Source organism: Oncorhynchus keta, chromosome 14, assembly GCF_023373465.1.
Source record: "Oncorhynchus keta strain PuntledgeMale-10-30-2019 chromosome 14, Oket_V2, whole genome shotgun sequence".
NCBI lineage: Eukaryota > Metazoa > Chordata > Actinopteri > Salmoniformes > Salmonidae > Oncorhynchus > Oncorhynchus keta.
The window spans coordinates 22827771-22844140 of NC_068434.1; the positions used below are offsets into that span (position 1 = coordinate 22827771).

The 16370-nt window shown below is 42.4% G+C and overlaps 1 protein-coding gene and 1 long non-coding RNA gene across 2 annotated transcripts; one reads left to right on the forward strand and one right to left on the reverse strand.

The window, feature by feature from the left end:
- Nucleotides 1–627: 627 nt before the first annotated feature.
- LOC118392987 (uncharacterized) lies at nucleotides 628–16233 on the reverse strand. The gene is made up of 3 exons (XR_004827476.2): nucleotides 15953–16233; nucleotides 2539–2602; nucleotides 628–836 (listed from the first exon to the last, which is right to left on the reverse strand). It is a non-coding gene; the product is annotated as an uncharacterized LOC118392987 (long non-coding RNA).
- On the forward strand, nucleotides 10524–15300 carry rchy1 (ring finger and CHY zinc finger domain containing 1). The gene is made up of 9 exons (XM_035785090.1): nucleotides 10524–10645; nucleotides 11400–11519; nucleotides 11642–11757; nucleotides 11943–12021; nucleotides 12332–12376; nucleotides 12695–12753; nucleotides 12947–12976; nucleotides 13129–13249; nucleotides 13756–15300. Exons 1-9 carry the CDS (start codon nucleotides 10595–10597, stop codon nucleotides 13942–13944), a joined length of 810 nt encoding a protein of 269 aa, XP_035640983.1. The 5' UTR covers nucleotides 10524–10594; the 3' UTR covers nucleotides 13945–15300.
- Nucleotides 16234–16370: the final 137 nt, after the last annotated feature.

The following is a 16370-nucleotide window of genomic DNA, read 5'->3' on the forward strand; positions in this document are numbered from 1 at the left end:
CGCGGAAAGTGGGGGAGCTAAGAGTGTAGGGCATAGCCGTGGAAAATAGGGGTGCTAAGAGTGTAGGGCATAGCCGTGGAAGGTAGGGGTGCTAAGAGTGTAGGTCATAGCCGTGGAAAGTAGGGGTGCTAAGAGTTTAGGGCATAGCCGCGGAAAGTAGGGGTGCTAAGAGTGTAGGGCATAGCCGCGGAAAGTAGGGGTGCTAAGAGTGTAGGGCATAGCCGCGGAAAGTAGGGGTGCTAAGAGTGTAGGGTATAGCCGCGGAAAGTAGGGGTGCTAAGAGTGTAGGGCATAGCCGCGGAAAGTAGGGGTGCTAAGAGTGTAGGGCATAGCCGCGGAAAGTAGGGGTGCTAAGAGTGTAGGGCATAGCCGCGGAAAGTAGGGGTGCTAAGAGTGTAGGGCATAGCCGCGGAAAGTAGGGGTGCTAAGGGTGCTGCAGCACCCCCTCATAAATCTAAGGAAAAAAATAACAATTATAATAATAATTGTCACAAACTGGCTCGAAGATGTGTAACAAACAAGGAGACAACGTGGAGATAAGGAATAGCAACATATTTATTTAACTAAAGTGAACTAAATATAATTAACGATGGTGTGTGTAGTTTGTAATCAGTAGTGTAAGTGAGTGGTTGCATGCATAAATGTGATAATGAGGGGTGTTGAAAGGTGCCAACGCAAACAATTGCAACATTGCCACAACATTGCCACAACATTGCCACAACATTGCCAGAACCAAAATTTGTGTCTGCATGGAGAGGGTCTCCTCAATGAATGGGGAAGAGGTGCATTTATCGATTTATTCGCTGACGACCCTCCCGGCTCCGCCCACTGACAACCTATTAAGGAAAACAAGAGCAAAAGAGAAAGAATAATGCAGACAGAGTGGGCGGCTCGTCACATAAAAAAAATATGCATATATACAGTACTAGTCAAAAGTTTGGACACACCTACTCATTCAAGGGTTTTCTTTATTTTTACTATTTTCTACATTGTAGAAAAATAGTGAAGAGATCAAAACTATGAAATAACACATATGGAATCATGTAGTAACCAAAAAAGTGTTAATTAAACAAATAAATTCTTCAAAGTAGATTGAAGATTCTTCAAAGTAGCCACCCTTTGCCTTGATGACAGCTTTGCACACTCTTGGCATTCTCTCAACCAGATTCACCTGGAATGCTTTTCCAACAGTCTTGAAGGAATTCCCACATATGCTGAGCACTTGTTGGTTACTTTTCCTTCACTCTGCGGTCCAACTCATCCAAAACCATCTCAATAGGGTTGAGGTCGGGTGATTGTGGAGGCCAGGTCATCTGATGCAGCAATCCATCACTCTCCTTCTTGGTCAAATAGCCCTTACACAGCCTGGAGGTGTGTTGGGTCATTGTCCTGTTGAAAATAAATGATAGTCCCACTAAACACAAACCAGATGGGATGGCTTATTGCTGCAGAATGCTGTGGTAACCATGCTGATTAAGTGTGCTTTGAATTCTAAATAAATCATAGACAGTGTGCCCAGCAAAGCACCCCAACACCATCACACCTCCTCCTCCATGCTTCACGGTGGGAACCACATATGCGCAGATCATCCGTTCATCTACTCTGCATCTCACAAAGACACGACGGTTGGAACAAAAAATCTCAAATTTGGACTCATCAGCCCAAAGGACATTTTCCTCGGTCTAATGTCCCTTGCTCGTGTTTCTTGGCCCATGCAAGTCTCTTCTTCTTATTGGTGTCCTTTAGTTGTAGTTTCTTTGCAGCACTTCGACCATGAAGGCCTTATTCAAAGTTGATGTTGAGATGTGTCTGTCACTTGATCTGTGAAGCATTTATTTGGGCTGCAATCTTGCCATAATATTAACTTGGTCTTTTATCAAATAGGGCTATCTTCTGTATACCAACCCTAATTTGTCACAACACAACTGATTGGCTCAAACGCATTAAGAAGGAAAGAAATTCCACAAATTAACTTTTAACAAGGCACACATGTTAATTGAAATGCATTCCAGGTGACTACCTCATGAAGCTGGTTGAGAGAATGCCAAGAGTATGCAAAGCTGTCATCAAGGCAAATGGTGGCTACTTTGAAGAAGTAGTATATATATATATATACATAAACAGTGCCACTGTTCACCCCAGCACATTTGTTATTGTTTTTGTTTTGTTAATGAAACAGAGGAGATGAACATCCAGCATCGTGATAAACAAATTTGCAATAGATACTGTTCTATCACACAATGCAATGATGTGCAATGATTTACAAGGGGATAAAATATTGTTCATTGTTTAAAGTAATGCTTTGTTGTTGTAATATCGCAAACGTACATGGCAGACATTCAGCATTACTGAGTTCATGTTTAACCAGTGGTGATGGAAGCAGGGGGCGTGATGTGAGAATGTGTTTTCCCCAGGCTCTGCCTCCCTGATTGGTGATGGTGCCAGTTCCACCATGCATCGTGATATAGCACAACCAAATTACAGTTTGTCACAGTACCTTGTCGCTATGTAATTATCATCTTGTTTTCGCCCCCTCACCTGAAACAAGGCTCCACTTGTGTTCTATTCCTTCTGTCTTCAGTTTCTCTTTGACTTCTCTGAACTTTTAAAAGAAACATATCTGTTTGATCCTTTGTATGAAAGACAGCAAAACAATGATATCACATTCCAAAATAATAACACTGTCAACTCGGAATAATCCTAACCACTTAATAAATAGTGTCTTTAAATGAGGAGACACTAGTAACAGCATTATGATTGTGTAATAGACTACTGCACAACTGTACAATTGTGTGTATTTTCCATAGAACATTGTGGGCCTTAAAATAAACAGTGAATGACATATGATGTTCCAGGGCAGGCACGTGTGTGTATGTGTGTGTTTTCTCATGTGTGTGTTCTCGAGCTGAGTTACACAGATTCATAGTGACCTGCCACTTCACACGTTTAGCCTTATCATGGCCTAGTTAGAGCAGCAACCCAGACAGCCCGAGGGTTAGAGCCAGGGTGAGGTCTCCAGAGACAGGCTTCCGGGGAGAGGCTGTTGGAGCACATCATGTAACAGGGAAGGGGGACCATCCATGCCCTCTGAGGCTGTTATGGTTGCCTGGTTCCTAGAACAGAAAGCCTCTACCCTGTCTGCCTCTGCTGTATAGAAACCCCAATACCTTGACCCTACTTAAACTACACTTCCCTTCATCATGATACACAGCACAATCATGAAGGGAATGTAGCAGTCCTAGCAGCAGTGGCAGACAGAGGCAGAGCCCACATTTGGTAGTCTGAGGGGAGATTACTTGAACTGAGATCCCTTAAATTCTCTATATTCCCTCCCTCAAACTAAGGTCTTTAAATCTTAAATATACAAAAATCCAGAGTAATAATACATTCACAGACCAATCCATTTGTTGTTGATTAACATGCAGATATGGTTTTGTCCTTCTACTGTAGTACAGATGATATGCTCAACATCCCAGGGATAGGCCATTATTAGGGCTCCCATTGCAGGCAGTGAGTGTCTGGGTTGGAGGGACATAATTGGCTCTGTGGCTTTTGGTGGTGGCTGTGACACTGTAACCTACTCAGAGAGAACATATTGACATCAAAACACTAAGTCAGCATGCTACTCTCCCTGTGTGTGTGTGTGTGTGTGTGTGTGTGTGTGTGTGTGTGTGTGTGTGTGTGTGTGTGTGTGTGTGTGTGTGTGTGTGTGTGTGTGTGTGTGTGTGTGTGTGTGTGTGTGTGTGTGTGTGTGTGTGTGTGTGTGTGTGTGTGTGTGTGTGCGTGCGTGCGTGCGTGCATGCGTGTGACTGTAGATTTATTTCATTTAAAATATTATGTAAAAGAGACATTTTGTCCTGATGTAAAAATCAGAGATCATGAATTAGTGTTGCACATCTACACAGAGCTTACATATTTTACATGGCCCATTTCAGCAGCTATCTCTGCTATCCCCCACCGCATAGAGAAATTCATTCTCATCTTAATCTGGGTCGTGTTTCTAGCCTGCAGCGGACACACTCTGGACTGTGACAACACATTCAAGTAGCAATGTGCCACAAACAATTAGTAAGCAACTGTAATACAGAATGACAGATGAGACATTCTGTACTAACCTCTGGTTAACTCTTAAGAGTACAGTTGACTTGATGCAGAGGGCATGTTTGGGACAAGACTTGGAAATATCTATGGTTTTTCTTGGTTGCTGGGTAAGAAAAGACAATGTGGAAATTATATTATGATTGATGGTTCCATAGAGGAATGTTTTCTGTGAAAGTGGCCATGGATATACAGCACTGGGCTGTCAATGGCCCAGTATATGCCTTAGAATGACATTTATATTCTATATTATATTACGTGGTGTTGAAAAGACAGCACCGACATTCAGCCAGTTCTAGAAATCTCACCGATAAAGACAGATTTTTACCACAATAGGTTATCATCACACTTTGTATGTAGCCTAGCTGACTAAGAAAGGGAACATGGAGAGAATTTTTATCTCATAGGCCTTCACCAGGAAGACTAGCAGGAATCAACTAAACTACTGCACATTGCAACGTAAATCATTTCTTTGATTTGATGTGCATATGATATGTATACTCTTCCAGTCTCTTCTCCCAAAAGAAAAGAGCACCGGATTGCAATGTAAATGTCCATTTAGATATTTCAAGACATGGCATATGAGGATGCAGTGAGACACCCGATGTGTTGGACGATACTTTTCTCCTCAACCCTGTTGAAAAAACATATACAGTGGGGGAAAAAAGTATTTAGTCAGCCACCAATTGTGCAAGTTCTCCCACTTAAAAAGATGGGAGAGGCCTGTAATTTTCATCATAGGTATACTTCAACTATGACAGACAAAATTAGAAAAAAATCCAGGATTAGGATTAGTAGGATTTTTAATGAATTGATTTGCAAATTATGGTGGAAAATAAGTATTTGGTCAATAACAAAAGTTTATCTCAATACTTTGTTATATATCCTTTGTTGGCAATGACAGAGGTCAAACGTTTTCTGTAGGTCTTCACAAGGTTTTCACACACTGTTGCTGGTATTTTGGTCCATTCCTCCATGCAGATCTCCTCTAGAGCAGTCATGTTTTGGGTCTGTTGCTGGGCAACACGGACTTTCAACTCCCTCCAAAGATTTTCTATGGGGTTGAGATCTGGAGACTGGCTAGGCCACTCCAGGATCTTGAAATGCTTCTTACGAAGCCACTCCTTCGTTGCCCGGGCGGTGTGTTTGGGATCATTGTCATGCTGAAAGACCCAGCCACGTTTCATCTTCAATGCCCTTGCTGATGGAAGGAGGTTTTCACTCAAAATCTCACGATACATGGCCCCATTCATTCTTTCCTTTACACGGATCAGCCTTCCTGGTCCCTTTGCAGAAAAACAGCCCCAAAGCATGATGTTTCCACCCCCATGCTTCACAGTAGGTATGGTGTTCTTTGGATGCAACTCAGCATTCTTCGTCCTCCAAACACGACGAGTTGAGTTTTTACCAAAAAGTTATATTTTGGTTTCATCTGACCATATGACATTCTCCCAATCTTCTTCTGGATCATCCAAATGCTCTCTAGCAAACTTCAGACGGGCCTGGACATGTACTGGCTTAAGCAGGGGGACACGTCTGGCACTGCAGGATTTGAGTCCCTGGCGGCGTAGTGTGTTACTGATGGTAGGCTTTGTTACTTTGGTCCCAGCTCTCTGCAGGTCATTCACTCGGTCCCCCCGTGTGGTTCTGGGATTTTTGCTCACCGTTCTTGTGACCATTTTGACCCCACGGGGTGAGATCTTGCGTGGAGCCCCAGATCGAGGGAGATTATCAGTGGTCTTGTATGTCTTCCATTTCCTAATAATTGCTCCCACAGTTCATTTCTTCAAACCAAGTTGCTTACCTATTGCAGATTCAGTCTTCCCAGCCTGGTGCAGGTCTACAATTTTGTTTCTGGTGTCCTTTGACAGCTCTTTGTTCTTGGCCATAGTGGAGTTTGGAGTGTGACTGTTTGAGGTTGTGGACAGGTGTCTTTTATACTGATAACAAGTTCAAACAGGTGCCATTAATACAGGTAAAGAAGAAGTTACAGGTCTGTGAGAGCCAGGAATCTTGCTTGTTTGTATTTTCCACCATAATTTGCAAATAAATTCATTAAAAATCCTACAATGTGATTTTCTGGATTTATTTTCTCATTTTGTCTGTCATAGTTGAAGTGTACCTTTGATGAAAATTACAGGCCTCTCTCATCTTTTTAAGTGGGAGAACTTGCACAATTGGTGGCTGACTAAATACTTTTTTGCCCCACTGTACTTACAAAATGGAAATCAACCAATCCTCCATCGTTAACACAATGGACAGGTCAAATGCTTTATTATCTGAATGTTGAAAGTTTGTGGGCGACGGAGAGAAACAAAAAGGCCATGTTGTGAAGCGTAATGTGGGTGCTTGAGATGGGGGTGTGAGTTGGTGGGTCTGGGCAGAGGTGATGTTGTGGATATTTGTGTACATCTGTATGTTGTCGTTTGTATGCGTATGTTTTGTATTGTTTTAAAAAGCATGATGATTTTGAGTATACGTTATTAGTAATAAACATCACACACTCTTTGAATCTGTAGCACACTGAATGTAGCAGATAGAAATGTCATGTCATTCGAGTTTAGGGACTGTAAAGAGCAAATACAGAATTTAGCAACAACACAACTCTATTATTTTGGATCTCCATTGTCCAGAGGGAAAACCTGGGCCTAATCTTAGCGTTATCATGGACTACGTGTTATTTCTTACATTAGTACCCCGGGTCATCTTAGGTTTCATGACATACAGTCGAGAAGAACTACTGAATATAAGATCAGCGTCAACTCACCATCAGTACGACCAAGAATATGTTTTTCGCGACGCGGATCCTGTGTTCTGCCTTTCAAACAGGACAACGGAATGGATCCCATGCAGCAACCGAAAAAAAACGACTCCGAAAAAGAGGGAAACGAGGCGGTCTTCTGGTCAGACTCCGGAGACGGGCACATCGTGCACCACTCCCTAGCATTCTTCTTGCCAATGTCCAGTCTCTTGACAACAAGGTTGATGAAATCCGAGCAAGGGTAGCATTCCAGAGGGACATCAGAGACTGTAACGTTCTTTGCTTCATGGAAACATGGCTCACTGGAGAGACGCTATCGGAGGCGGTGCAGCCAGCGGGTTTCTCCACACATCGCGCCGACAGAAACAAACATCTTTCTGGTAAGAAGAGGGGCGGGGGCGTATGCCTTATGGCTGACGAGACATGGTTTGATGAAAGAAACATACAGGAACTCAAATCCTTCTGTTCACCTGATTTAGAATTCCTCACAATCAAATGTCGACCACATTATCTACCAACAGAATTCTCTTCGATTATAATCACAGCCGTATATACCCCCCCCAAGCAGACACATCGATGGCTCTGAACAAGCTTTATTTGACTCTTTGCAAACTGGAATCCATTTATCCAGAGGCTGCATTCATTGTAGCTGGGGATTTTAACAAGGCTAATCTGAAAACAAGACTCCCTAAATTTTATCAGCATATCGATTGCGCAACCACGGGTGGAAAAACCTTGGATCATTGTTACTCTAACTTCCGCGACGCATATAATGCCCTGCCCCGCCCTCCTTTCGGAAAAGCTGACCACGACTCCATTTTGTTGATCCCTGCCTACAGACAGAAACTAAAACAAGAGGCTCCCACGCTGAGGTCTGTCCAACGCTGGTCCGACCAAGCTGACTCCACACTCCAAGACTGCTTCCATCACGTTCTGGACTGGGATATGTTTCGTATTGCGTCAGATAACAATATTGACGAATATGCTGATTCAGTGTGCGAGTTCATTAGAACGTGCGTTGAATATGTCGTTCCCATAGCAACGATTAAAACATTCCCTAACCAGAAACCGTGGATTGATGGCAGCATTCGTGTGAAACTGAAAGCGTGAACCACTGCTTTTAATCAGGGCAAGGTGACTGGTAACATGACCGAATACAAACAGTGCAGCTATTCCCTCCGCAAGGCTATCAAACAAGCTAAGCGTCAGTACAGAGACAAAGTAGAATCTCAATTCAACGGCTCAGACACAAGAGGCATGTGGCAGGGTCTACAGTCAATCACGGACTACAAGAAGAAATCCAGCCCAGTCACGGACCAGGATGTCGTGCTCCCAGGCAGACTAAATAACTTTTTTGCCCGCTTTGAGGCCAATACAGTGCCACTGACACGGCCTACAACGAAAACATGCAGACTCTCCTTCACTGCAGCCAGACATTTAAACGTGTTAACCCTCGCAAGGCTGCAGGCCCAGACGGCATCCCCAGCCGCGCCCTCAGAGCATGCGCAGACCAGCTGGCCGGTGTGTTTACGGACATATTCAATCAATCCCTATACCAGTCTGCTGTTCCCACATGCTTCAAGAGGGCCACCATTGTTCCTGTTCCCAAGAAAGCTAAGATAACTGAGCTAAACGACTACTGCCCCGTAGCACTCACTTCCGTCATCATGAAGTGCTTTGAGAGACTAGTCAAGGACCATATCACCTCCACCCTACCTGACACCCTAGACCCACTCCAATTTGCTTACCGCCCAAATAGGTCCACAGACGATGCAATCTCAACCACACTGCACACTGCCCTAACCCATCTGGACAAGAGGAATACCTATGTGAGAATGCTGTTCATCGACTACAGCTCGGCATTCAACACCATAGTACCCTCCAAGCTCGTCATCAAGCTCGAGACCCTGGGTCTCGACCCCACCCTGTGCAACTGGGTACTGGACTTCCTGACGGGCCGCCCCCAGGTGGTGAGGGTAGGCAACAACATCTCCACCCCGCTGATCCTCAACACTAGGGCCCCACAAGGGTGCGTTCTGAGCCCTCTCCTGTACTCCCTGTTCACCCACGACTGCGTGGCCACGCACGCCTCAAACTCAATCATCAAGTTTGAGGACGACACAACAACGGTAGGTTTGATTACCAACAACGACGAGACGGCCTACAGGGTGGAGGTGAGGGCCCTCGGAGTGTGGTGTCAGGAAAATAACCTCACACTCAACGTCAACAAAACTAAGGAGATGATTGTGGACTTCAGGAAACAGCAGAGGGAACACCCCCCTATCCACATCGATGGAACAGTAGTGAGCCTCAGGAGGCTGAAGAAATTCGGCTTGTCACCAAAAGCACTCACAAAGTTCTACAGATATACAATCGAGAGCATCCTGGCGGGCTGTATCACCGCCTGGTACGGCAACTGCTCCGCCCACAACCGTAAGGCTCTCCAGAGAGTAGTGAGGTCTGCACAACGCATCACCGGGGGCAAACTACCTGCTCTCCAGGACACATACACCACCCGATGTTACAGGAAGGCTATAAAGATCATCAAGGACATCAACCACCCGAGCCACTGCCTGTTCACCCCGCTATCATCCAGAAGGCGAGGTCAGTACAGGTGCATCAAAGCTGGGACCGAGAGACTGAAAAACAGCTTCTATCTCAAGGCCATCAGACTGTTAAACAGCCACCACTAACTAACATTGAGTGGCTGCTGCCAACACACTGACACTGACTCAACTCCAGCCACTTTAATAATGGGAATTGATGGGAAATGATGTAAATATATCCCTAGCCACTTTAAACAATGCTACCTTATATAATGTTACATACCCTACATTATTCATCTCATATGCATACGTATATACTGTACTCTATATCATTGACTGCATCCTTATGTAATACATGTATCACTAGCCACTTTAACTATGCCACTTTGTTTACATACTCATCTCATATGTATATACTGTACTCAATACCATATACTGTATCTTGCCTATGCTGCTCTGTACCATCACTCATTCATATATCTTTATGTACATATTCTTTATCCCCTTACACTGTGTATAAGACAGTAGTTTTGGAATTGTTAGTTAGATTACTTGCTGGTTATTACTGCATTGTCGGAACTAGAAGCACAAGCATTTCGCTACACTTGCATTAACATCTGCTAACCATGTGTATGTGACAAATAAAATTTGATTTGATTTGATTTTTGGACTATACGGTTGATGTCCCTTGTAGGCCTATGATAATAAGTAAACAGGGCCCCCTTGTGGCAGGACACCACTACTTTCTGAAGCAAATTGATTTTCTGATACCACAAAACAGCTTGCCTATCAGACGTTAGAAGGTTAAATTGTTATTTTGTTGGAGGAAAACCTGACTAATTGTGTTGCCTGTTCTGAACAATTGGGTCGCCTGAACCAAGTTATTTTCATGAGGGTTGCAACCAGAGCGGTTGCAGGGTCACAGCAAGAAGGGACTTTGTAAAATGAACATCAAAAGTTGGTTTTTGTATTTTATTTTAGCTATCCCTTACTCGTTTCCTAACCTTAACCTGCATAAATTCTACTAACTTGCTACGAAAAGTCAAATTACACGTTAATTTGATCCGGTTTGCAGCCAGCGTTGCAGAGAGTTGCGCCATGAGCGCCCCTCCAGCGCGTTAGGTGGCAGTAATGCGCTCAAGAGCTGCTCATAGGAGAAAATAAAGAAGAAACAGTCATAAATGGAAAAATGGCTGCTCCTGTTGGATGTGATCACTACATACGCAGCTGTTTTTTGAAAGTGAGAAATTGTTTTTTATTTCGACGAGATATTAAGACTGTTATTGATTGTCTTGTTCATGTTCCCTGCTTTATAATAGCTAACGTGGTTTGCACAGTCATACCAGACCTATATAGCTAGCTACTCGCACGCTAGTGCGTTAGGTTGCTGGCTAAATTGCTAACGTTAGCTGTCTGAAGAGGACATTGAAATATGTTAGGTCATGAATTAGGAAATGTATAGTTGTAAATATTGTTTTTGTATTTTACATTAATGTAACATTAGTTTGCCTTGGTGTCATTCGTATATAGCTAGCCATGCTAGCTATCTGAATAACGTTAGCTAGCGATCGGCTTGTCATGGTCTTAAATCAACCTTAGTCAGCTAACGTTACTGTAAATGAATGTATGCACATGAGAAGAATGTTTAGCTAAGTTACACCATAGAAGTATAATTCTTTGTAATTGTAGGGTTAACATCTATCATCATGAAGAGGAGGCAACCCTCATGGTACTTGGTAGTCCCAAGTACCATGATCACCAAATTAGTCAAATCAATGTAATAATAAATTACATTTGTAAAGCGCTTTTGATTAAACAAAAAATGTGGAGGAAGGGTCTTAAGACCTGCTTTAAAAGAGCAGACAGTCTGAACAGCTCTAAGATTGTCAGAAGGAGTTCCAAAGGTGTGTTGTGTGGAAGGAAAAGGCACGGTCCACCATGGAATGTGTTGGTTTGTTTCTCAAGCCCTGCCCAAACTTGTTTATGTCACCCAGGCTCCATGTTGTGGTAAAGCATATGTTTGTCGCCTGTGTCATGATGCTGAAGAGGACCATCAAATGGACCGCTTCCTGGTCAAAGAGGTGCAGTGCTCAGTCTGCAACACAGTACAGCAGGTAATTATGTTCGAGGGGAACTGTTGTCAGTCTCTGAGTCCCATCTATACTGTTCATTCAACATATCAATATGGTCCCATTGTTTGTCCCATTTCATTTCTTACATCTGGTTCTTCTTGCAGGCACAAAAAACCTGCCAGGAGTGTAATGTTACATTTGGGGACTATTACTGTGATATCTGTCACCTGTTTGATAAAGACAAGAAGCAGTATCACTGTCAGCCTTGTGGAATATGCAGGTGAGTAAATGTCTTGTTGTTTGACATATTCCATATATAGTTCACCCAAGTTCATCATCTGATATATCTGACCAGCTTCTGACCTCAGGCATATTTTAGATTTCCATTTTATTTGCAAATATTGGTGTCTTAAAACACTTGAATAGCATATCAAATATGTATGGTCATGTTATGTTCTCCTGCAGGATTGGACCAAGGGAGAAATACTTCCACTGTCAGAAGTGCAATCTCTGTTTAGCCAGTGATCTACGAGGAAATCACAAGGTGATTGTCAGCCTCCGCTATGACCGTTATTATATTTGTTGCTGGTCTGTAAATGGGCAATTCCATGGTACTGGAATTACGCTGAGTCTCAGATTTTTCACTTTCAAATATACACCAAACAAAATCTTGATTTCAAGGTTTAGCAAACTGTACAACTCTAAAATCAATGGTTTTTGTTTGGTATATATATTTATGTGAAAAGTCTCAGCGTAAATACGTTACCATGGAATTGCCCCAATACAATAGTTCTAATGCCATGGCTTGTGTCTTTCACTTAATTTATCTGTACAAGACTGTTTTTTTGTTTCAGTGTGTTGAAAATGTTTCAAGACAGAACTGCCCAGTGTGTATGGAGGTAAGTTAATGAATAGTAAGATCAGTTAAACGATTGCTGTGCATTTCACTTTTATTATGTTGTTTACTATACACTGAGTGTACAAAACATTAAGAACACCTGCTCTTCCATGATAGACTGACCAGGTGAAAGCTATGATCCCTTATTGATGTCACTTGTCAAATCTGCTAAATATTAGGAAGGTTTTCCTAATGTTTGGTATACTCGGTGTACAATATTGTTTTATAGGAATTCACAACCTGTATTTGACAATTTCACAAGTACTTTTCCTCATACAGTTTATAATCAATACATGCATAATGTTTTGTCCTCTCTAAGGATATGCACACATCAAGAATAGGAGCTCACGTTCTTCCGTGTGGCCATCTTCTACACAAGTATGACATTTTCTTCATAACACTCTCAAAACCATTGTCATTAGCCTATATGACCCCCCCCAAAATATTGCATTGATGCCACTGTTAATCTGATGGCTGATACAGCAGGTGCATTAGTGGAGTCTTACTTACTCTTGTCTTCTGGTCTATGGAACAATTTTTAGAATGTTCACTGGTTTTCTTTGTTTTTCAGAACTTGCTTTGATGACATGGTCCGAACTGGGTAATGTCCCTATTCCTTTTCAAATATTGTGCTACTAATCATATATGAATCCTAATTACTTTCAATAACTTATAAATCATATAATCTGCATGACTTTCATATAAGCAGGGATCTGTGTGACCAGGAATATTGCCTCTATATTTTCTCTTCAGTGCATATCGCTGCCCACTCTGTATGCACTCGGCCTGGAATATGGAGGACTCCTGGGAGCAGATGGACAAAGATATGGCTCAGTCACCCATGCCCACTGAATACCAGGATGCCACTGTGAAGGTATGACACATGTAACCGATGTCAAATGGCTAGCTAGTTAGCAGTGGTGCGCACTAATAGTGTTTCAATCGGTGACGTCACTTGCTCTGAGAACTTGAAGTAGTGGTTCCCCTTGCTCTGCAAGGGCCGCGGCTTTTGTGGAGCGATGGGTAACGATGCTTCATGGGTGTCAGTTGTCTATGTGTGCAGAGGGTCCCTGGTTCGAGCCCGGCGAGGGGACGGACTAAAGTTAAACTGTTACACACACATGTATTCACTTTGAATGTGAAATTGAACTTTACAACAAACAAAAAAACATGCTGACCTCTTGTGGTCCCTTGTGTTCTGGGATACTGTGACTACCCTGATCTGGTGTAGATTTACATTGGTTTATTTAATGTGAGTCACTTCAAGCTTGTATATGAGGGATATTTAAACTTCCCTTTTGATGTTTCAGTAGTGAGCACTACTTCTGCCTCATGATACGGTTTGCTCAGCCTTTCCTTTCTCCTTTTCCCTAACTGTAGATCATATGTAATGACTGCCAAACCCACTGTACAGTGCCTTTTCATGTTCTGGGAATGAAGTGCAGTGGCTGTGGGTCCTACAACACAGCACAGGATGGGGGACTGATACAGCAGCTCCAGGAGCCACAGCCCCAGGAGCCACAGCAAGAGCCAGAGCATAAGCCCCAGTCCCCAGTGCCAGAACCATAGAATTAGAATATCTATAATTATAATTCTATGGAGAAAACATTAGGAGTCCACCCCGTAGTTATCTCTCTGCTCCACCCTACTTCCCCAGTCTACACAGACTTAACTATACTATCCACATCTTTCCCAACGTTGCTCTGCCAAGAGTACAGTTAGTCATGCCTGGGTTCCAGAACATGGTTCCAAGTACTTGGGGTCCTAAACTTTTATCCACAGTCTAGTGTGTTGTACAGTAGTTTTTGGATTGAATGTCTGTTATTATATACCATATTACATTACAAAAAGCCATTGCTATTGAACTATCTGTTTCTCAGATAAAAATCCAGCAGAAGAGAATTGTGAATGAGGAATTCATTTTCTTATAGATTCTCCGGCACTTTTTGTATACTTTTTAACCAGTAGTTCTGAAAGTAGAGCTCGCTAGCCAAAAGTGGTCCCCGAAAATTGTGCACTGTGACGTGCAGATATGTGCACCACATCATTGCTCTTTGCTGTGTTTGGTGAGCTGTTGGGCCCGCCCTGCAACCTCATTGGATAACGCTGGGCAGACCTCTTGTTGGCTGTCACTCAAATGTGAGGGGCTGAAACTTATTGACTAGAACTCAAATTGCTAGGCGGTTGGCCCACTTGGAGGGAAAATGGAGTGGCTTCAAGAAAACAGTTGCTTTCAAACTAGGGATTTTGTGGCTAATTAAGGTAAGACAGTAATCTGTCTGCTCATAGATTATGCATGTATGGACTATACATTGACACATCCAGTCCAAAGCGGGAGGTTTAAAAAATACTTTCTTAGTTGCCAAAGTACCGGAGTATGTCTTTAATGTGGAAATCAGATGCCTATAATATCTAATATAGTCAGCCACACAATTTATTTTCCCATTTTGTCCCAAGTTGGAATGTCTAAAAGCCTAACTAAATGTTTTAGACTGACATTTTACAATAGTAATGGGATTTATTGTTTATTTGTAAAACTCAGGTATTTAACAAAAATATTTTATATACTGTAACATCAAATCGTGTTCATTCCATGTATGAGCTGAATATACATTTTACTTAGTCCTGTGGATTATCATGAATAACACATGTATGTAAATTATTGAATAAATACTGTAGTTAGACAATGGCTGTTGGCAACTACATCTCACTCCATGCTTAACTCATATTGTTGGTACTGTTGCTCAAACAAAGGAGAGAAGTGGAGTATGAAAATATTGCATCTGTATTGCCATTGGTGTCATTCATTGATGCGGGTGTTGGGATTCAGTGACATTTTAACGTAACTAATAATAAATACCCACGATTGTGACGACTGTAATTTGAGATTTGCGTCAGTTATCCCAAAATAAATAGTGAATAGTGGTGGTAACGTGTTCTTTATAAAAACAAATGCAATTAACATTCTGTGAAATGTATAGAAAGTCCAACAAATTATACACATTTACAGTCTGATACAGACTGGAAACATGGGGGGGGGGAAATCATTATTGCCTGCTTTTGTATAAGCTTTAAATGTTCTCTTCTGGTAAGAACTAGCTGATGGCTGGTTATGTATACAGTGAAGCAAACTGGCACCGCAGACGTGTTGCCGTCAGTGGTTCCCAATAGAACTGGCTGCCGAGTTAGTACTGAAGAGACTGGGGGAGGAGTGGGCCCAATGATGTATGGGGCTGGGGGAGGAGTTGTGCCCACATGGAATTCTTGGAACGTGATTATGTCAGTGACTGATGGCAGAGCTGTTGTGTCACCATCAAGTCAGACTAGGAGAATCAGTCACTGCGATGATGACTGGGTGTTGTGAAGAAGACTCATTTTCTGGGCATTTTATTGAATCTGCTGATTCATGAAAGATGGCTCCGGAAAGGATGCCTGCTGTTTTATTGGCTCTTAACCCACCGTGCTATTTTGCTTAGTTTAGTCGCATTGTTTGTAACTTATTTTGTACATAATGTTTCTAATACAGTCTCTTTATGACCAAAAAGAGATTCTGGACATCAGAACAGTGATTACTCACCTCAAATTGGACACATTATTTTTGACGGTAAGGATGTACTCAACTGCCGAACAGGCCCTCATCCCCGTCATTCGCTGGAGAAAGAAACTGAGATTTCACGGAAAGAGATCGGGGTGCCGTGTGAGGATCAGGTGGCGAGTGGCAAATCTCCCTTTGCCATCTGTACTTTTAGCCAACGTTCACTTAGAAATGTCCTTGTTTTTTAAAGATAACATCAAATTTAAAATAACATAACATTTATCAGAAATGTTGTAAATGAGTATTGTAGCTGGAAACGGCAGATTTAAAATAAAAATGGAATACCTACATCGGTGTAAAGAGGCCCATTATCAGCAACCATCACTCCTGTGTTCCAATGGCACGTTGTGTTAGCTAATCCAAGTTTATCATTTGAAAAGGCTAATTAATCATTAGAAAA

Coding starts and splice junctions, on each gene's coding strand:
- rchy1 (XM_035785090.1), top strand. CDS start 10,595: ATGGCTGCTCCTGTTGGATGTGATCACTACATACGCAGCTGTTTTTTG. Junction 10,646..11,399: donor TACGCAGCTGTTTTTTGAAA/GTGAGAAATTGT, acceptor TATGTCACCCAG/GCTCCATGTTGTGGTAAAGC. Junction 13,250..13,755: donor ACCAGGATGCCACTGTGAAG/GTATGACACATG, acceptor CCCTAACTGTAG/ATCATATGTAATGACTGCCA.